Consider the following 22,342-nt stretch of genomic DNA (forward strand, 5'->3'; position numbering starts at 1 on the left):
TGGATAAAGATTAAAAAACCATCAGTTTGAAGATACTCGTTTTACAAGGTACACCTGATGTTTTCTTTTACATAAATCTAATTTATTACTACACTATTTCATTCTGTAACGTGCAATTGAAATGTTCTCAGAAATATCAAGATTACCTCTATAGTGGCATTCTGACTCAATACTTTTACTAATTAAGAAATATACCAGACCAGAATTGGCATATGTTAAATTTTGTCTTAATTGGATACACAGTGGGGTGATGTTTTCAATACTTAAGAGGAAATCGGGGATAAACTAGCTAGTCAAGTGTTAAAGCAGTATCCCTAAGATGATAATATTGAGTCTTGATATGCAGGACAAAACAAAAGACTATTAAAAATAAATTCAGTATTTGAACAATAAAACCTTTACTGTTAAGTCTAAGTCACTTTCATATCCATGCATAAAAAAAAGGGAAAAATACTCACAGCAGGAACATTTTCAGCAGTCTGCAGAAGTTTTACCAGATGCCCTGGCATCTCTGTGACAGCCTAAAAAATAAGCCAAATATGAGTTTTGTAACCTACTTTACTGTGTAATGTTTTTTAAGAAATTATAAAGTTATAACACACACTTCCACATGCTTCATATATACGTATTTGAATAGTATAGCTTGAATTATATTTGAATATATAACTGGAAAATACTCAAAATATAGGGTTAACCAACATGCAAAGCTATAATGATACGCAGTTTTAAACATATGGCTGAGTATACACCAGCAGACCTACTACCATAGGTAGTGTATTCTATCATAGAAGTTTGATGGAACTTTCATGTCAGTTCCAAGTCTCATAAAATACATCTTACTAGATTTACTTTTTTAGTTCATGGAGGAAACCTTAAAGCATGTGGTCTACTTTTGATATCTAAAATGTAAGAACTATCCCATAAAACTTTGTTACCAATTTTAATATTACTATCAACTAATTTTCCATTACTTGTCACCATAAATTTATGAAGCAAAATTACTCTCAAAAAATGGCACTGATAAATGAGCACTAGCCACTTAAGCAAATAGCAAATTCTTCATTAATTTTATATTATCTTATATTAATTCTCAAATTTCCTTCTATATGCATTCAGCGTGCTAAAAAACATGAAAACTGACACCACATTGTAGTGGTTCACGACACTCAGGAGCCAATAAAAACAAATAGTGTCGCCTCATTCACATGGAACATTAACTTTAGACAATCCAGAAAAAAAAAAAAAAAAAACTTTCAAAAGTGCTTTGAAAAGGTTAGTCTGCTATTTAGTACAGATTAGTCACAACATTTTAATAGGTTTGTCATCAACTGAAAGTTATTAATACTTGTTTAAGCCCAAATAATAAATTATTCCCTAAAGTTATTATGCTTTCTGAATGTAGGCAGCCATTTCATTGTTACAAAAATGGTTGATGATGATTAATGCAAGACTCATTTTTTTATCATTGGGCTGGCTATATTAACAGCTTTTGGTTAAAAATGGCCTAAAAAATATGTCTTCCAACTAAAATTTATTAAATTTAACATAACCCCCATGAATTCACTAACTCAAAATAACTAACTACTTGCAAAACTGTATCAGACATAAAAAATTTTAAAACTCCAATAAGCAACACTTAACTGAAGTATGTGACTAAATATCTCCTGGAAAGAAAATGCAATTTATTCATTCTTCCTGATAATTAAGAAATTTTGACAGTTGGAAAGAGACTGCAAAAATACTATCAACACAAAAATGTAACCTCCACACCATTCTACATTCCTATGCAAAGCATTTCAAGACAAATTAATGTTTCCCTTACATCTTCAAACCAGACAATTGGAAACATCATATCTCTGAGTCCAGCAGCTGGTTTGATTTCTGGCACACTAGCCACAGCAATGTTGATCTGCAAACGAGCTTCGGCCCTAATTGGTGTTCCAGTGCGCTGAAAAATCAAGTTCAATTTATCACTCACAGTATGTAAGTACTGTGTTAATACAAATATATCCTGCCAATCTGCAAAACATTTCTCAAATCATCAGCACAAGTCATCATCATCAATAGTATATGTATTTAAAACCTTAATTTTGAAAATGATAATAATAAAAAGGATAATTGCATGAATGGACTACTGTACTTTTAATAAAAGGCAAAACTACCTGCTTTCAACTTTTCCAGATTGTGTGTAACACACAGAGTCAGTAAAAAATATAAAAAATGTCTAACTAGACCACAAAGCTACAAATCTTGGCTCTCAGGGATGACTCTGTGGTTTCTAATTAAAGAATACATACTGCAATTCATCTGGAAACTCTCCACAAATACGAATTTGCCATGTTTCTTTAAAGGATTGTGTTCCATACATCAACTAAAATACAGCAGAGATTTAACAATACTAATGGTTCCAAAAACCCAATTCCTTCAGCTCAGCATGGTAACTACCACAAAAAAGTAAAAAATGCTTTGGCACAATCAAGTTTTCTGTACAGAGTATAATGCTGTATGAATCTTTCAGCTACAGCTCATGAAACTAAATCAAGGTCCAGTGGTGGCCTGTGTTGTTGGTACCTATAGCGGTGCCAGAAATATGATTATGGCTACCTTTAACCTTCAATCTAATAAAAACTACCAAGGCTAAAGGGCTGCAATTTGGCAAGTTTGATGATTGGAGGGTGAATGATCAACATGCCAATTTGCAGCCCTTTAGCATCAGTAGTTTTTACAATTTGAGCGCGGATGGACAAAGCCGTCACTACTAGTTTTCTTTCACAGAAAACTAAAATAACTCTGAGGTTTCAGCTGCCATAAAGGTAACATAAGTGGAAAGAAAAGGCTGCAGTGCTTTGCTGTATCCCTAAGTCATACAGCTGGTGGTCCAGGTGTGAAAATCTATGATTGGCATGTCATATCCTTTGTTTTTAGTTTATGAGCTCTTCAAATTGATGCTGATATTCTTTCAGGGATGCCTCTGTGAAATAGGTACAATTCATCAGTGGAAATCTTACTGTAGCAATCAGCAGATCCAGCATTGACAGACTTAGATTTGTCACTGATCTTCCTTTGCTGGTTTCTCATCCACCCATTATAAGCCTCGCATCACTGACAATGCTTTAGTAGTAAACTGCAGAAGGTTAAACAATTTTTTTTTAAAGCTTTATTTCCTTTGGTTTATGCATGCTCTGCAGCTTCAAGATCAAAACCCCTGTCAAGCTTTATCCTGGAAAGATATGACCATCCTACTTGTCTATCAAAATACTCAACGAGCATAATCTAGACCTTCACAGAATCAAAGCTTGTCATTTTACGGAAACTGGGAGGCACTCTCTCCATAGTCTAAGAGTCAAATTAATTTCTGGCAATGAGAACTCTCTCTCCTTCCCCTTGATGAAGCAACTGGTAAGATAAATCATTCAAAGAAAGCGAAGATGACAAGGTCACACTGACTGACAATCCACGGATAATCTCAAATGAACCTCGAGGCCAACTAATACTAAAGACATTGCAGAGCGCCTCCAGCACAGTAGGGCCCTAGGGAAAAAAGGAATAAATAGTAAACAGTAACAGGAAGCTGCTTCTGATAGTATATCTTTGTTTTTAAAATACATACACTTATCTTACAGTATTCCCTATACGTAGTAAGAACTAAAAAATTCACTATTGATGATGGCCTAGGTCAGTTTCTCTTGACTGGCAGCCTTCTGAATGTGGATATCATGCTGGCTGCTGTCAATGCTGGCAGCGTCATGTCCTTGGTGACAGGAGCTACTGCTGGTATCCTTATGTAAAGATTGGCAAGGTCTCTACTCTTACTCCTACCAGTCCTTACAATCCTGATTATTCACTTGACCCAAGGGATGGTCATGGCTTGAAGTTGCTTGGATAAGCAAGTGGCAGTAACTGCTTGTCTAATGGTATAACAGATGGTACTCTTTGTGCTTAAAGGTACATCTGACAAAGATGACAAGAAAGACACATGGCCCCTTAAGGTTCCTTCGATGAAGCTGATAATGGATCTTCACCTATGAGGTACTAGGACCTCACGTGAGAGCGATTGTGACCAGGCTATGAAGCAGAATGTCTTCAAGCCATGGCAGTAGGACATGTTTGCTAATATCTAAAACAGTCAATTGGTGGGAGAGTCATCTATTGTAAGTGTTCCAGTCGATGCCATTCTCAGTCACTTCAAAAGGAGGTATTGTAGTAGTTTTGCAGATTGCCTAAGCTCTCCATCTGCTTACTCAACACTAAATTAGTCGCTCCTTCAAATGAACCGTATATGACAAGGCAATACAGTCAGCAGGCAAGGCATAAGTGTGCAAACAGGGGGAGAAGCAGGCAGACTGCAAAAGCTGTGCTGAGAAATATCTCATGATGGTAATGCTTCACCACTAGCCATGACAAACGACTAGTTCTTTGTAGATTTGGAGACGAAAGACTAAGCAGATAAAGCAGACAAAATGGCAGCAGTCCTTGACCATCTTGACTTCCATGTCCTTTCTTAATGAAGCAAAACCACCATCGCAACGAAACTCATAAATCTGGGTGGGTATGTCCACCTGGTTATGGTAGCTGCTATAATTGATGAGGGTTGCTAATACAAGAGGACAGATGGTAGCTGCTGTAATTGATGAGGGTTGCTAATACAAGAGGACAGAAATTCCAAAGTGTGGAAAAAGTTGCTAGCATGCAATCATACAAAAGGTAGCATAACTAAATCACCCTGAACTAGAAGAAGTTATAATCAACATCGTTCAAATTCACACCACAATCATGATTGTTTTACTTTCATCCTTAATAAACTTACTATTTTTTTGCCTAAATTACTCGTGTAGCATTATCAAGAACCTATAGAATCTGGAACTGTATTAATGATTAACTTCATACAGCAAGTCTAAATGACTATTCAAGAAATTTTGGCTTTAACGTGCAAGAGCACAAGCCACTTAACTCCAGAACACAACTGAGTAAATTATGAAGCCTCAAGTAGCAAAATTATTATTATTTTTTTTAAATAAGTCATATGCATGACTGTTAAATCCTTCCAATAACCATATTTGTAAATCTAAGTCTGCTAGAGGCATCCCTACTGAACAATATACATATACACATTCTAATAAATTGAAAAAAAAAAAAACTCGTCATACTGGGCTTATATCCATGTAAAATGCATGCCGCTTTGGATCAGGCTTGAGGCCCACAACAGCATCTAAGTACTTCTGGTCTGCTTGGTAAAAGTGTGGCCATGATATTGCAGTTGGAGAACCTGAAAGTAAATGACTATGAAAAGAAATGACTATTTAAATTTTTTTCAAAAACTACATTAACTGATATTATCCAATTGGTTAATATATGAAATCTGGAGACAAAGCTCACCATCAGTCATGAACCATAGAACCCAATAAGGAGTCAATAGTTATCAGTCTAGTTCTCAAATCCACATTTGTATCTTAGTCAAAAACTATGCCAACCTTCCACAATGGCACCACAGGAACTAAAGACTCCAGTTTACAATTTTGTTGCTCACTATTGAGCCATTTGTCCTCCAACAACTTCAAAACCCAGGCCAGAATTACTTGGTTACAACTTGAAACAATGAATACCATGATCTTACGTTTGGTTCGTTTTCTTACTCACGCAAGATACGTCACTAAGACCATGGTGTCTGTTAGACTTAGAACAAACAATATGCAACTCAGGACAATTACAAGTTTTGTGAGGATACATGAAAGGCAACAGGTAGATAAAATTAATGAAACGGACCTCTTGCATAAATCATCGCTAATGTATGTTTACATGTGTTGGTGAAAAGAAGTATGTAGCCCAATTGAGGGGTGGCTGTAATTTGCCAGAAATCAACTACTAACACTAAATGGCATAACTATCTTGAAGGGAACACTTAAAATTGTAAACATACACAGAAATAAAATCATCTGTGATTTTATAGGAGGGACTATCAAAATCTTACTGAAAACCCAAAACACTCATTAGAATTGTAAACTACTCAATTCACTTATCCCCGACAATGTAGCAATACAGTACTTACTAACATACAGTACAGAATAATTAAATTCTTACCAAATTTGCAGGCACTAATGTTGAACAATCCTCCACCAAGGCAAGGAGGGCCATCTACACAGAAGCAATCATTATTTGGATTTTTATCAACATCGGCAAACACATCTTTAGGTGGGGCAAACCTGGGAATTATATAGTTACATCAAAATGAGATGATACAGTTACTTTTTTACCAGTTTCATTAACTTTACATATTTAACTTTAATACAATCTCATAAAAGTATACCAAAAGATCATTTCCTTCTTTAAGACAACCATACTACTGGTTTAGATCAAAATCTCTAAAGTAATATTAAACAAGAAATCGCTGCCTCTGCTTGATAAGACATTATAATAAGGCCATTAACTTTTTATGGACTGAAATTTAAGAAAGGCTAATGAAAGCAATCATATACAGATGGTCCCGGGTTATCGGCAGGGGTTCCGTTCCTGGCCAGGCACATGAAGCAAGAATCGCCATGAAGCGAAGTGTGAAAGTCTAAGGGAGTAAAACATACTTTTGGTGCCGATAAGAGGTTATCGGCCCCATAAGATTGTTTAAGTGTCTCAGTGCCATAAGTATGTTTTACTCCCTTAGACTTTCATGCTTCGCTTAATGGCTATTTTCAGTTTATGGCGCCGGTGCACCATAGCGGCTTATGGCGCACCATAGTGAGCTTATGGTGCACCATAGCAGATGGGTGGCTTACGGCGCTTATGGCACCATTAACCGAATGTGATGCCATAAGAAACCTTACTTTTTAATGAATATTTTCGAAAACTGCCATAAAACCAAAGCACCATAGAGTGAAGCAGCCGATAACCGGGGACCACCCGTACTTTGTACATGACAATTTACATATACAGTGGACTCCCCGTATTCGTGTTCTCCGGATTCGTGGACTCGCACATTCGCAGATTTCTCTCGGGAACGTTTCCTCGCATTATTCGCGGAAAATTCGCACACTCGCTGTATTTTTCAAAGATAAATATCCATAAATTCTTGGGTTCTTTTTATCAATTTCATCATAAAATGCACTTTTTGAGATAAAACTATTAAAAAACTAAGCATAAAAATTTTTAGTGGGTTTTTCTTGAGTTTTAACTAACAAAATAGGCTGTTTTTAGAGTTTTTACAGGGGGTTCCAAACATTCACGGGTTCTAACTATTCACGGGGGGTCTGGTACGCATCCCCCCACACATACGGGGGACCACTGTATATATATATGTCAATACTGTCCGACTAATAAAATTTTCAAGACCCAAATTTTCTTTTCTGCACTCTAAATAGGTTCTAATATGATGACAAATAACTTGATAACTAAAGCTGATACAGTATAAGTCACAACATCCAGTAACTAAAATATACTGTATACAAAATCTACAAATTATTCCAGCAATAATATGCAGCGATGCCTAGGAGCTAACAATGTCAAGTATCAGGGGGTAAACTAACACAGCCAACATAGCAAAAGATTTGCTGATTTGTTTGTTTGTTTGTATGGTGCTTTTACGTTGCATGGAACCAGTTATTCAGCAACGGGACCAACGGCTTTACGTGACTTCCAAACCACGTCGAGAGTGAACTTCTATCACCAGAAATACACATATCTCACTCCTCAATGGAATGCCCGAAAATTGAACTCGCAGCCACCGAGGTGGCAGGCCAAGATAGAGAGAGAGAAAGTACGAGAGTTTCAAGTCTTACCGTTTTGATATGATTCCATACTGCTCAATATCACCAGCGAAAGTCAAGGGCACGGAACGACAAAGATTATCATTAAACATATACAAAACGGTGTCGTCCGTGACTCCAGGAGGAAATATGGATCCATCTGTTCCATTGAGCATGTTGCACTCTTTCGTTTTCCAATAATCCAATTTCTTCATGTAATTAAAGCTATCTATAATGCCATATTTCTTCATTGTTTCTTCTCCAGTGAATACATTAAACAAGCCATCTGTTGAACCATTTTTCTGAAACAAAAGTTCTTTACATACACATTTGCTCAACTTGTGTAAACGTAAACAGTCTACCATAATTAGATTGCAAGCGTACATTGCACTGATGTCTGGGTGCTGAAGTAATATTTTTACCAATTACATTTAATAAAATACAAAAAGGTTTAAACTAAAACATCATCAAACAATTTTACTTCATCTTTGTATCATTAAGCTACTTCATTGTCACATCCCTTTGCATTAATTTTTCACATATCTTTATCAACTGGTGTTATGCATATACTATGTACTGAAATTTATAATTACTATACCAAGAGTGGGCACGGATACCACGAAAGTTTCTAGCATGTAAGGTGTCACTTTATCTTTTGCCCCAGGGACTAAGCAGAGTGGTTGGTGGGAGAGCTACCATATAGTTAACCTTGTAACTAATCTCAAGTCAACACATGGAAGTGCTAACCAACTTCTGAATTTTTGTAAAACCTCACTTTCTTCAACTATGGGTATTTATCAAGCTTTCATAGCAAGACAATAGCCATTTTGGTTTGCAACACAAAAGTAATCCTGGTTTATAATCTTAGAATGTCTTGTCTTCTCAGTAAACTAATTCTCTAGAAGTAAATTTTCAACCGAGTATGGAGACAGTATCAAACTCCAGTGTAAGAAATGCTTGCCCACTCTTTAATTACCTAGTTTATAATTTGGATACTGTATCAATTACATCATTATAAAAAATTTCATGTTTAACCTTATGACCATGTACTTAAAAGTTTTGCAAATTTCCTTTAATACCCGGGTTTATTTTCACGATCCTCATCTTTTGTTTACTTAAAGGGGAAATAACTATCAAACAAAATTTAAGTGTTGATTAGGAGTATGATGAAAAGTAATGCCCTTAAAATGACCCATAAAAAAAGTTGGTTTGAGTTTTAGTACTTTCCATAAAAGGCAGTAGTATATATCATTTACCAACCCTGAAAGCTTCATCTACTCAAAAATCTAATTTTAGGCACCTGTTGTCTTTAGAAAAAAATTAACAATGACATGGGAAGAGCAACCATCAGTGAAGAAGGGGGCCCCAAGAGAGAACCAAACTAAAATACTTACATTGATGAAGAATCCAAATTTATCAAATGGCAATCTTTTGTCTGGAGGAAGAATATCCTTGGCAATTTTCAGGAGAGGATCATCATAGCCCCACATCAGTTCCCCAACCGTATGCGCAACGACTGGTTTCTCCTTCAATACTTCCAACATGGATGAGAGAGCGAGTTTTGCTATTCGAGCAGCAAATCTCCACTGGGATATTGCAGCCTATAATAAATTAGAAGTACAGTAATACAAAAAATGTACATGTAACTCCAGAGCAATACATACAGTACTATGTAATTCACATTTCCCAAACAGCTTTTGAAAGTTAAAAATTCTAAAATTATTACTAAGGATAAGGAATTAATAGCTAATTTCCCATCTGGTACAGTACTAGACTCGTTAGACCTACTTGTGAAAATATGTAGTATTAAAAATATGGATATGAAAAGCATTTAACAAATTTTCAGGTAAATAACTTAATTATGAGAATTCAAGATGCAAAAAAAGACAAACCATTCTAATCTATGATTCTATATAATCCAGCCATAAATGCTCACAAAAGAGACTGCAATCCCAACGATGGGAATGGCCACAAATAAACATTTTCTAAAAAAAATAGCAAATTATCAACTTACCACCATAGGAATATTGAGGGAGACAATCACATCGTCTTCAGATCCAATAGACTTTTCTCTTTCAAAGAAATAGAACTTCTGAGTTTCGTAAGAAACTGTCCCATTGTCATGGAACTTTACGTTGATCTTTTCCCAATGTTCCCTTTGAAAAGATATAATTCTATTTACAATACTGACCAACAATTGTAAGGAATAAAAATAAAACAGTATCATAAATCAAAGAATTTGACAAAAGTGCCAATCAAACAGAAAACATTAAGTGTACAATGATGCGTATGCTCAGTGGTTAAAATGCCACCTTCCACCCCTTCTCTTTTTGTTTTCATTTAGCCTGGTCTAAAGAAGGTATTAGTGTCTCCAGTCAAGCAACAAATACTTAGAAAAATTAAACTTTACAAGTTTATCAAAATTCTCACCTATAACAGTAAGGCCCAACTTCCTGTAAGACTGGTTTACTTCCAGCTAAAAATTCTTTTTCATTGGTAAGATTAAAAAAGTACATGCGTAGGTGTGGCGTGATGGGTGGATGCTTCCAGTTCTTGTAGACGTCTGTTCCATTACGAATCACAAGCTCCTGCAAAGATTGAGTCACTAGGGTTAGACCTTTACTAAATACAATCACTATGTACTTATTTTTGCAAGGAACTAACAAATGTAAATTACAAATTAGAGTAATCTGTGGTATGCATATATAATAAGAATAAAATGACAAAATTTTTAATCTATTTGTATTTTTCATAGCTAACAAGCACCAGCTGGTAACTGGTTAAACACAATCGAAGATTGTAAGCAAGGAACTTGTAAGATCTGGCAACTCCTGCACATACGAGGTGATAGCTGGTCAGACACATGAAGTTATAATGCCTATGTGAAAACAAAGTGAAGTGCTTGATGAAGGCACTGACTGTAATGTGTTAAGCTAAAATTCTTCTTGATCTAAGATCAAGGACTTCTAAGGAATTCCTAGCTTGTGAGGAACAGCAGATGAAGTCAGTTTTTGGAGCAGGCTCCTTTTTTTCAAATATTGTAACAAGCATTTTTTAAAATTAAAATGCTGTATCATGCAAATGACCTGTAATGTGTTACATTCAAGGATTATATATCATAATTTTGACCTTAGGATTGTGCAATCTGAAATACTTTGGTAATGCACACGGCTTTTTTCACTGTCACTTTTCTGCCTTTGTCTCCTCTTTTAAGAATGTGTCCAAGTCATTCATGACTTCATTCCATGAGGGTTTCCAACATGCACAAAGTTTCTGGTTTAAATCTGTCCATCTAAACTTCAATGAGAGTTATTACATTTGCAACAGAGACTGGCTTCCCGAACTTGTCTCAGGGACTCGGTATACAGCACTGCCTCTAAGATGGGTCAAACAAAAGAAGTATGTTTGGCCTCAACAAAGCCTAAAATACACTGTCCACTTGCCTATGGCACAGATCATAAAATGCAGAAAATCCAGGGACTACTATACCATAAGTGACAAGCAATTGGCTAAGATCAGTTGGAAACTCATCATACATGAACAGACCATAATAGTACTGTATATCAAAACCTGATACAGGAAAGAACTGGATAAGACGAATTGAAAAGTAGTGTAATAATATTTTGAAGGAAAAGGGAAGGCATTACAATACTGAAACCATAGTAAGTCTTAGGAAAAAGTATCAAACCATACACTTGATCTTGAGAAGAGCCCCAAGACAAACTACAAAAGCAGAGGACCCAAGAGACTTGATGAGCTGCTGATGATGTATTAAGAAAAAATCTACAGCAAAGACAGTGTCAGGTGAATCACAAGTTTCAGGTATCCACTATGCATTAGCCTTTATCACTTTTCTGTTAACATGTACAAGTAATTGCAGGAAGACCCACAGGATGTACTATATACAGATGCAATATTAAGAGCAGATTCAAGAGTAATGGGTTGTATGACGTTTTGAAAGATGAGATGAAGTAGCCATGTGGAATGGAGAGGAAAAACAAATTACAATAAAGATTAAGGTGAATGGAAAGAAAGCAAAGGAAAAAGTGCAGTTAGAAAAGTGGCATTGAAAATCTTGTCTTTGAAGGGTAAACTCTGCACTGGTTATCTAATACAACAGACTACAGCTGTGAGCAAATGAGGATTGGTAAGTAGAGCATGACGTTATGGTAGAATAGCATGTCTTGGAATAAGAGTACCTCTTACCTTAGGGACACTTAAGACTGTGAAACCCAGCACTGAGAAGTGGAAACAGATTGCTTGACTTATTATAATTTAGTATACACTGGTATAATCATCACCGTCACCTCAAACGCCATGTCCTATTCTCCCTTTGCCCTCAGCTAAATAGTATACTTTTTTCTGCCTGCCATCTGACTTCTAATATTCTTCTTAAAGCCTTATTCTCAAATCTACAATATACTTTTGAAAATAGCTGTATTGTCATACAATGATTCATGTCCTGACAATAATACAGATCATCCTAATCTTTTGTATGCAATTTCAGTCTTCTGATTTCCATCATACAATCCATGAGAAGTGTAAGCAATACGGGGGTCATAATACCTACCCTAATATTACATGCAAATTCACTTTGCAGGAATCCAATAATGAGTACAGTACTTAGTTCAAGGATAATTTCAATTAGCTTTACAAATCTACAAGGAATAACACAGTGACAGAGCTTCCACAATACTGTACAGGTCTATGAATACTCTCAAAAGCCTTGGTACAAAGAAAACGCAATCACACATTCAGAAAAGGTTTGACCATCCAATGCCAAGAGTCCTGGAATACAGTGGAAGTGCATGTATATGGATGACATTTTTTGGATTATTTCCCATTATAGTCTTCTTGTTGACATTATAAATTATCGCCAGTTAGTCATATGTTCAAGTGATCTACAAACTGCAAAAATATACAGAATTTTGAATGTTTCAATCTTTCCTAGATATATAAACCTATGCTTTTGTAGATGGAGTTTCCTGTGTAAGGCATGCTTTGGCTGTAACTGTCTAACAAGAAAACAAAATCCTGTCAGGTAGGCCTAAGTACTCTGCGACCTGAGATGGCCCACCTCATCAATCATGTTCTCAGCCACTCGTGCTTTCAGTGTCACTGCGTTGATGCTGAAATTTTCCTTTGTGCTTTTATTGTGTACTGTGTTTTGTCACAACTGATGCTGGTCGAGCAAAAGGCTCTTATGGTGTTTTATCACTATTACTGTTGGCTGAGCAAAAGGCTCTTGTGGATTATGTCAAGTTATTATTATTATTGAGCAATATGTAGTTAAATTATTGTTATGATTATTGTTATGAGAGCAGGTGTGGCTCTAGTTATGGTTTATTGTATTGCTATTGAATTATTATCATTGAATCACAGTGATGCTGTTGGTTTTATTTTCATTATGCTGGGTTATTTAACATTGATTTTATTTCATTTTTGATTAGCTGTGCTTTCCAAGAGCCTGGACTCATTGCATATAATATATCATATAATGGACTCATTGCTTTAACATATAATGTAGTAAATAAATAAACTCAGTTAAGGCACAGAGGTATTTTCTTTGGCCCCTTCCCCCTTTGGTTGTTGCAGCCCATCATGCCTCTTTAGCCACATAAACTTTATTTTTTCTTTCCAAGAACCTGACTGCCCAAAAGGAAGGGGGTTCATAACACTCCTCAACTGGATATGTAAGCATAATAACCAGTTTTTACCTGATCTTTGTTATATTTCAAGAATTATGAAAATCAAACTCTTGTATGCTACCTAACTTTCCTTACACTGAAACTACTACTTGTATGGGCTCCTTGATGTCTGCATGAAAAATCTTCCCTCGAGTGGTGAATGAACGTAACAGACATAGGACTAGGTTTCAAAGACAAATTTTTGCTTATTTATACCTGTCGAATCATTTTGGTACATTGTTACCATATTTATGTTCTCCATATTGGCATCACAATTTCTCATACTTTTTTTCTTTGTATAATAATGGAACAAGCCACTGGACATCGCAATGATGTTTGATTTCAGTAATCTGCATCCCAAATTTAATAAGGGGATGGTCATATGCTTATGTTACACTACCCAACAGCTACTACACTTTTCACTAATCCCTAGGACCTTTGGGGCCACCAATCCATTGACTTGAGATCATGTCACAAGCACTACTGGTAGTGATAAACAGTGAAAGATTCTAATACCTTGGACCCAAGTCCTTCAAATTATGGGTAACAAGGCTTGCTGTACTACTACTACTTCATAAATTTTGTGAAATAATCGTAACATATCTAGGACCTTCCTCATGAAGGGAAAAAATGATAGACAACCTTTACACAGCCACTTACCAATTGCAGTGCAAAGATTCCTTTAAATCAATCAAAGAAAAAAGTTATAGGCTCCAATGTACATTATATAATACTCATGAAATAAACAAACTAAACAAAGCACATTCTACAAAGGCTTTTTTTAAAGCTCTCATAAAAAGAAGAGCGCAAACCGCTAGTGGAAATGTAAAGAGCGCAAACAGCTAGTGGCAATGTAAAACTGGTTTTGCCATTAGGTCAAGAACTTCTTAATGACCTACCCCAACCTTTAGACTAACTATAAACAGTACTGATGCTATCTGGTGCAAGATCATTCCCAATCTGTCTTTTCAATCTTCATTTACAGTTTTCATCATCTTTTCCAATCTTCATTTAAAGTTTTCATTGTCTTTTCCAATCTTCTTTTAAAGTTTTCATTGTCTTTTCAATCTTCATTTAAAGTTTTCGTTGTTTTTCCAATCTTCATTTAAAGTTATCAGTGTCTTTCAATCTTCATTTAAAGTTTTTATTAAGTACATTTACAAGAACATTTCAATTATAAATACCAATATACTATGGTATATATACTTATCTCAATATTACGATACTTCCCTGACAGGGAGTAGCTCAACAGAAAAAAAATAAGAGACCTGTCAAAGCCAATAATTACAGAATAAGAGATGGGTCCCAGTACTATATAAAACTTACATAACATTAGCCACTTCATACGTTTCACTGAAGGTTTATCCGCAGCATACTAAACTCCCTTTACCACACTGCACCAATTACACCTTCAAAGAGACAATGTTTCCTGTATTTCAAGGCACTTCCATTCCACTACATCTCCCCTTTCCTCCCAATAATAACAAATCAGTTTTCACCAACCAGTCATTCTCCAGCCTTTAAAGTTTAAACACAACCAATTTATTTTAAACACTAATAAATCTTTCCATAAATAACATTTTTCACCACTGAGTTACCTCCTTGTATCTTGCACCCTTTCAAATATCCTTACTTTGCAGCTGCTAGTAAACTATTAAATGACACCATTCAACTTTTTTTGTATACACATTCTCATTCACATCTACATTTCCTTTCCATAAAGAATTAGCTCTATTATCATTTCATCAACTATGGCTTCCTATGATTCTGCCTCTTCAATCATCCTATCATCAACCATTACATTTGGTCCCAAATTAACTGACTGCTTCCATTCTTCAATCATTTTAGCAATAACTACTCCAACTTGAATTTGCCATCATAACTGACTCCTGCTCACATTCACTTTACAAAATCAATTGCAAAATATTTCACAAATTGCTGTGGATGGGATCATTAGTGAACCAAGACCTATTGTGTCTGGAGTTCCACAGGACAGTGTTCTTGGTCCACTGTTATTTTTAAGAGCATACAAGTGACATGGTTGTTGGCACGGAAAACAAGATTGTTCAGTATGCCAATGATGCAAGACTTGTGAGTGTAGTAAAGTCTCCAATTTTGAAAAAGGAAGCTGCCCTCAGCCTCAATAGGGACACAGACTGGACCAGGGAATGGTGTATGAAGCTGGTGGGATATGAGGCTGAACTACAGTGAAAACACTATTGATTAGTAGTTCTTGTACAGATTTCCAATGCCATCCTCCCATTCAGGTGGATGGGGATTTGCTGAAAAGGCTGAAGCTAACTATTCTAGGTTGTAACCTTTGACTCACATCTAGCTTTTGAGAAACAACTAATGAAAGTTTCAGCAAATGCCACACAAAGTTAGGTACTGTTCGTAAGGCCTCATAAATTTATAAAACTCATACAATCAAGCAACCTATTTTAGGTCATTTGGACTCCCTTTACTAGAATACTGTTCTCAGGTGTGGATGTCTGCTTCAGCCAGAGATTTATCTCTTTTAGATAGAATGGTTCGTGGTGGTAGGTAGTTATGACTCAAGACCATCGATGGATGGTCTCTCATTTATCACTTTTTCATAAGTTGCATTTCAACAGAGATCTTTCACAATCACAATTGATCCCTGATCCAATTTATCTGCCGAAAGCAACCAGATTCGCTGAACAGCAGCACCAAAATGCAGTGTGTGTGTTGAACTCAGTTCCAGAGGATCCTTTATTCCTCACACTATTGGACTGTGGGACAGTCTCCCAGAGAAGTCATGCAACTGGAACTTCAGAAGTTTAAGCAAAGGTGCAATACATTATTACCTTAATACTTTAGTTTTCTTTTTTCAAAAGTGGGATCTCTTCTTTCTGTATTTCCCTTACCTTGTATTACCTCTTCCTAATGAAGACCTTATTCTTTGGAAGCTTGAATTTCAAGTCAATGGCTTATATGGGTTTGTTCCAAATGAAAAGGTTTCATCTCCTGAATATGTAATAATAATAAACTTATCACAACATATTCAACTAAACCAATAATTTTTTTCCTTCTATAATGACACATCCCTTATCATGATAACCGAAAACTCTTATCATGAGCAGACTCACTTCTTAATCTTGCATTCTCAACACTAGCTGTCCCCGTCTGTCCACCTTATTTCATATTTATATCATTTTCATGGGAAATTGTGTAACAAATATTCCAATATAAGCCTTCTCATATACATGTAAGAAATCATTTTTTTTGCTACATTATTTTTCAGTGCTCAGCCTCAAGTTCATCCTGCAATTTCAACTGGTGCAATAGTATGCATTTTCTTAACACCATTTCTTACACCAACTTGCTCTTCATTTTTTCCCCTACAAAGAGAAATAATTCTAAGTCAGCCGTACAAAATTACAAATGTAAATCTAGTCTAGTGATTACACTCTGCAACCACAACCAGCAATGTTAACACTAACATTGTTTAATATATGCTGTATAATTTAGTACATACATAGTCCTATAAAAATTTTGTACAAAATGCACACAAACCTTTTATTTGGGGAAAAAGGCCAGGAAAGAGACAAGGCATACAAAACTACACACTATGCTACTGAAGGAGAAAAGCACTTTGGGGTAACGACCCTGAAGCTGGAATAACGTACAGGAAACACCCCACACACACAACACAAAGATACTGTACTACAAAAACCAATTAGTACTGTAAGTGAATGTGCTAAAGCAGACACAGGTGCAAGCAAATGAAAGAGTAGGGCCAGCTCAGGTCACGGGTGACTAAGCCTATTTGATAGCATTTTGTTTTCTGAGATTTCAGTGACAGCCTAAGTGTCAAATGCAAGTAACTTCTATGAAAGCATAGGTTTGTATTCACATCAACAAAGTAAAATAACGCTGGTAAGAACACCAATCAGCATCATAAAGGTATAGTAGCTTGGTAATCACTTTATCACAATAACATTTTAAAACTAAAATCTAAGTAGGCAAAACACAATCCCAACTCCATCGGACACAGGGACCATTGTTTGACATTTTATCTCTTAAGTAAAATTCCTACTTCTTTTCAACTTTCATATAGTATGACTTTTGTTTGCAGTAAAAATGGTGGAGTAGACCACCACAAATTATTTATGTACTAAAGGCTTGATGTTGCCTTATCAGTATCACCTGAACACAATGCATACAGTATACTGTATTAAAATTCAGAGCTGATACTTACTCAATTTGTATATGAAATCAAACTTCCATTTAGCATTGTTAATATTGTATATAGCTATACGTAACCAGATGAGTGACAGATTAAAGTGAACTATGCCCCTAGATTTAACATGAAAATGTTACAAGGGTAATAAAACACTTTCTAGACTTACCTTATATATAAGTTTGTTGATAGCAGAATCAAAAAATACCACGGTGATTATGCCTAAGCCAACCAGGACTACCCCAAGACCCAAAACACACCCTGAAATCAAGAAAATTTTAGTTACATTATGTAAGTGGCACATTAAGTGTTACATAATTGGCAGAAGCATTCACATGAAAAATCGCAATATGCAACTAGAAAAAATGTTAGAAAACAATTCTGCAGACTTCATTTTTCCCCTCACAAAACACTAACTTGAGTTCAGACACAATCTCTTGAACCAGATGCCCTAAAAATAAGGTAAGGGGATCTTACTGGATGAACAAATTTTTTGGGGGTTCTATTTCCAAATAGGAAGTGAGGGCTACTTCAAATTGGCACTCTGAAACTGTTGTTCACGTTCACATTGCAGCTATTCTGAGGCCTTTCAAAATTGTTGGTTATCTGAAGTAAAACAACGGGTAAGTAATCAGATTCATTTAGCTACCAAGATACTAAACTACAGAACAATAACAACTTCTCTCTTCAAACCAGTGTTATCCAAAATACTGCACAGGCACCCCTCCTACAGGTCAAATGAGTTCTACTTAACTGATCAACTGGTATTCAGACACAAGTGTCACTCGCTGCCAAGCAAGTCTGACTTAGCAAGCAAGCTCTGAGCAAGGTTCAATGGTGATTATTGACTAGCTGCAAGATACAATTGGCCTTAGTCTCCTCTCTTCCGTTCATTATAGTAGTGATAAACCTACTGTTAGCCAATACTCACTATAAAGGAAGTGGCTTTTGTATCCATGCCCTATGCCAAAATAAGTAATTTTTTTTTTCTTTTTTGCATGTGTTCTGATAGTACTGGAGTCCTGAAGTAGGCATGGAATATGCCCAAATTAAGAATGTAAAATGGAGATACTTAAGTCTGGGATGGTGGTCCCATGCTTGTGACAGGTTGAGTATACATAATCTGCTTTGGATGACATTACAACACTGACATTTTTAGGGGAAGTTTCAAAGCCTTCATCCAGTAGTTAGCAAGGACAAAATGAGGTCAGAAAGAAACCACCATATCTCAAGCTTGCTTGAAGAACTTCACAAGCCCACATTTGGTAACCATATGGTTAGTCTGTTGTGATTATTCAAGTACCAAAGGTAGCTACTTAAAAGTTTGTGGATCTGTTAAACCTTGCTGATTTCAAAGCTTAAGAATGTTGGCTCTTAACATTCAAACTCAACTTGGCCTTGCTAAACATAAACCATGAAGCTACAGAAACTTATGGAGAAACAAGTCAAAATAAGCTTGGAAATATCACTATCTTGATTTGGTCACCAAGTACTACATGCCAAGTTCCCAAATATGTAAAGTTGATGAATTAATTTTACTGCTCAGTACCCACAAAGACCTTGGTGATCGTGTAATATTCCACAAAGACCTTGGTGATAGTAATACATATATGGATATTCAGAGAAGTAAATTAGGCTAGACCTCTGAGTTACACTTCAACTCTAGATCCACCCAAGGGATTGGTTTTTAAACAGTGAAAATTAGAGCAAGGTTCTGTAAGAGAAGTTAGAAAGCAGAGTGGTTTTGGTTTGTATGGTGTTTTTACGTTGCATGGAACCAGTGGTTATTCAGCAACGGGACCAACGGCTTTAGGTGACTTCCGAACCACGTCGAGAGTGAACTTCTATCACCAGAAATATACATCTCTCACACCTCAATGGAATGACCGAGAATCGAGAAAGCAGAGTGGAAGAGACATCATAGAACATGAAAACTTGACAGCAAAAGAAAATGCTGTTTGAGGTAAAGGAAAGCTGCATATAACTTTTATCACAATCTACAGTATCTCTCTCACACAGTGACTTTGTATACATGGTAGTTTTACTGCATAATACAGCAAACTACTCCTGAAAATAATCAATAACCTGTACAGAGTGATGTACAGAATGACAATGAGGGGAGACCTTGAATGCTGGAAGGTTCAATATCATTTTGTTGATTTTTATGACCTGCAGTACATGTACAGGTACCTGTACTTGTACAGAAAAACTTCTGCTTGTTCCAATTATTTCTTTACAGTTGTTGATAAGAATGCTAGAACATTAAGTGGCATACACTGTACACAAGCTGGACTATAAGTACAAAAATTCTGCTTGACATTTCTTTAACAATATGCTGTGTAACAGAGCATGGGACTTTTAAGGAAATGCAATTAACCACATATAATGTTTACTACTGTACTACTAAGCTGTGTTGCAAAAGTTTCAATACATTGCAGTGCCTGCACATTATTGTACTGTGCACTTAATACAAGTTCAAGGTAGGGCAGACTTTTATAAAGGTTAAGCATAGGTAAGTACAAAACACAATGTACATATGGGCAGTCCCCAATTATCGGCGGGAGTTCCGTTCCCGATGGCATGACAATAACCGAAAATCGCCGATAACAGCGCCGATAACCAGAGATTGGTGCACATCAGCGCCCAAGTCCAGTTATCGTCGTCACTAGACGAGCCCCACAAATCGAGGACTGCATTATACTGTAGCATATCATAATTACAATAGTTTAACCCGACCACCGAGCTGACTGTCAAAACTGTTAAAACCATAGTCATCTTGTCAGAAAAAGCTTCTGAGAAATTTAAGGAGAACTTCATCACTAGCTCCTTGTAACATAGCACAAAATATCCACACATACTTCTCATTCCACCTTGTCACAAAATCCTATCTTGGTAGACACTCTTGGCAGGGAACAATATGTGTCAGTCAACAACAATCCTACAGATTTCCAAGTTATTCTGTATCTGGACACCCTGTACATGGGTCCCTTTGCAAGATCAGTACAGTTTCTAAGTTGCCAATCCATTTATTTTTGCAAAAACTATTTATTTGCCATTCTTGGACAATGCAGATGGAAAGGTGTATACTAAGCTGATGGACTCTTAGGATGTCATAAATACCTTTCCACTGTTTAATCTATACTAAATTTTTGCTAAATAAAGTGATACCCAAATCCAAGAGTTTTCAACCTTTCAAAACCTTACGAGCAGTTTGCAGATTAATTCTCAGTGTGAACAATCTGTCTTCTTAGGAAGAATCTGAGGGTGCTGGAGTTTGGACACAGACTAATTTTTAGGTTAAATGCGTACTGACACTTACAAAAAATCTTTGGAACATGAACTTCATGATTGGAAATTATCCAGCTTTCTATTGCAAATTATACACAAGGTTCTACTGCTGGAAATTTACCTAATAACATTCTAGCTCAAGTTGCTACTGTAAGAGAACTCAACCTGTTTTCTTTGTCAAGAAGCCCAGCTGGCCTACGGAAAATTCTTAACAGACATCAGTGGAAAAGGCTACAAAAACCACCTTCTTTCCTGCACTCACATCTTTCAAGTCTATGTTGACTGCAAAATCACTGACTGTCACTCTACAAGGAGGATATACCATAATAAAACAGAACTATATTCAACATATGGTGCTAAGTGCTCATGAAAAATTTCGTTAACTTGGCTGAATATTTGAGCACCAAGCAGTTTAGAGATTTGTCTATAAAAATTCTGATGGCTGCTGTAATTGAAAATAGTCAAAGGAATATCTGCCAATTAAAAATTTTAAAACTCTTCACCCTTTGAACCCAATAGCTACTACCCCTCAAATAGGCTATTATGGTAATGTTAGAAAACCATTAATCATCATCCCAAAGGTCAAAGCAGGTCTACACCATTAAACTCATATTTCCTAACACCTTATATGCTGCACCATGTTTTATCAAACTTGTCTTTCATTCTAGAACCTTTGACCCTAGACAAAACTGTCTAACTTTACTTTACCTGGTTACAGTATTTGTCTAGATTACAAAGCCTTCAAGCTAGCCTTTTAAGTTGAGGCTGTAGTTGCTTATCTCAAAAATATAAAAATTACAATACTCTGAAAAGTTTCCAATACCTTTGTTTTACTAGCATTGGAAAATCTTTTTCCCTGATCATGGCAGAACATTCTCCACTCAAATTTCCAGACATAATGATTCAATATATTTTCTTTTCCCTAAAGATTTGTTATCTTCCACAAGAGACTAATTAAGATACTGTAGTATAATTATTCATAACATGCATTAATACAATGGAGAATGTGAAAGGATGCTATGCAAACTAAAAAGCCCCTCAGGGTAAAATATTTTTCCAAGGGTAACTGAACCAGTATTTGATTAGGATATCAAAATATGAAAGCAGGAATACAGAGTACACTGACCCTATATACAATTAGACTGCCAAAGCACACAATAAAATTATTTGGGAAGCACAAGGCTGCAAAATTAAAATCTTCAATCAGTTTTCATTGGTTTCAAATTAAGGAATGGGCTGTACTGAAAATGCCACAGGCTAAATACCATTAAAACTTACTGGTATGTTCTTTGTCAACTTTGCCAGAAAATATTATAAAGGACCATGACGCACTATTAGATGGGAATGACAAAAGCAAAGGATAGCAAAGGATATTGCATTGGCTTGATAAGTTAGACACACATGCCTATATTACACCCAAACACAATATG

At 36.0% G+C, this 22,342-nt stretch overlaps 1 protein-coding gene across 2 annotated transcripts in view; it reads right to left on the reverse strand.

The window, feature by feature from the left end:
* The window catches only part of LOC135221101 (lysosome membrane protein 2-like), a 36,973-nt gene that overhangs the window by 3,685 nt on the left and 10,946 nt on the right, over positions 1-22,342 (reverse strand). For both annotated transcript variants that reach the window (XM_064258910.1, XM_064258909.1), the window contains 9 exons: positions 17,794-17,885; positions 10,164-10,321; positions 9,748-9,889; positions 9,128-9,334; positions 7,767-8,035; positions 6,079-6,200; positions 5,148-5,266; positions 1,823-1,948; positions 459-521 (listed from right to left, as the gene is read on the reverse strand). In XM_064258910.1, the coding sequence (XP_064114980.1) occupies positions 459-521; positions 1,823-1,948; positions 5,148-5,266; positions 6,079-6,200; positions 7,767-8,035; positions 9,128-9,334; positions 9,748-9,889; positions 10,164-10,321; positions 17,794-17,885 (1,298 nt within the window). The remainder of the gene's footprint in view (positions 1-458; positions 522-1,822; positions 1,949-5,147; positions 5,267-6,078; positions 6,201-7,766; positions 8,036-9,127; positions 9,335-9,747; positions 9,890-10,163; positions 10,322-17,793; positions 17,886-22,342) is intronic.

Source organism: Macrobrachium nipponense, chromosome 2 (genome assembly GCF_015104395.2).
Source record: "Macrobrachium nipponense isolate FS-2020 chromosome 2, ASM1510439v2, whole genome shotgun sequence".
Lineage (NCBI taxonomy): Eukaryota > Metazoa > Arthropoda > Malacostraca > Decapoda > Palaemonidae > Macrobrachium > Macrobrachium nipponense.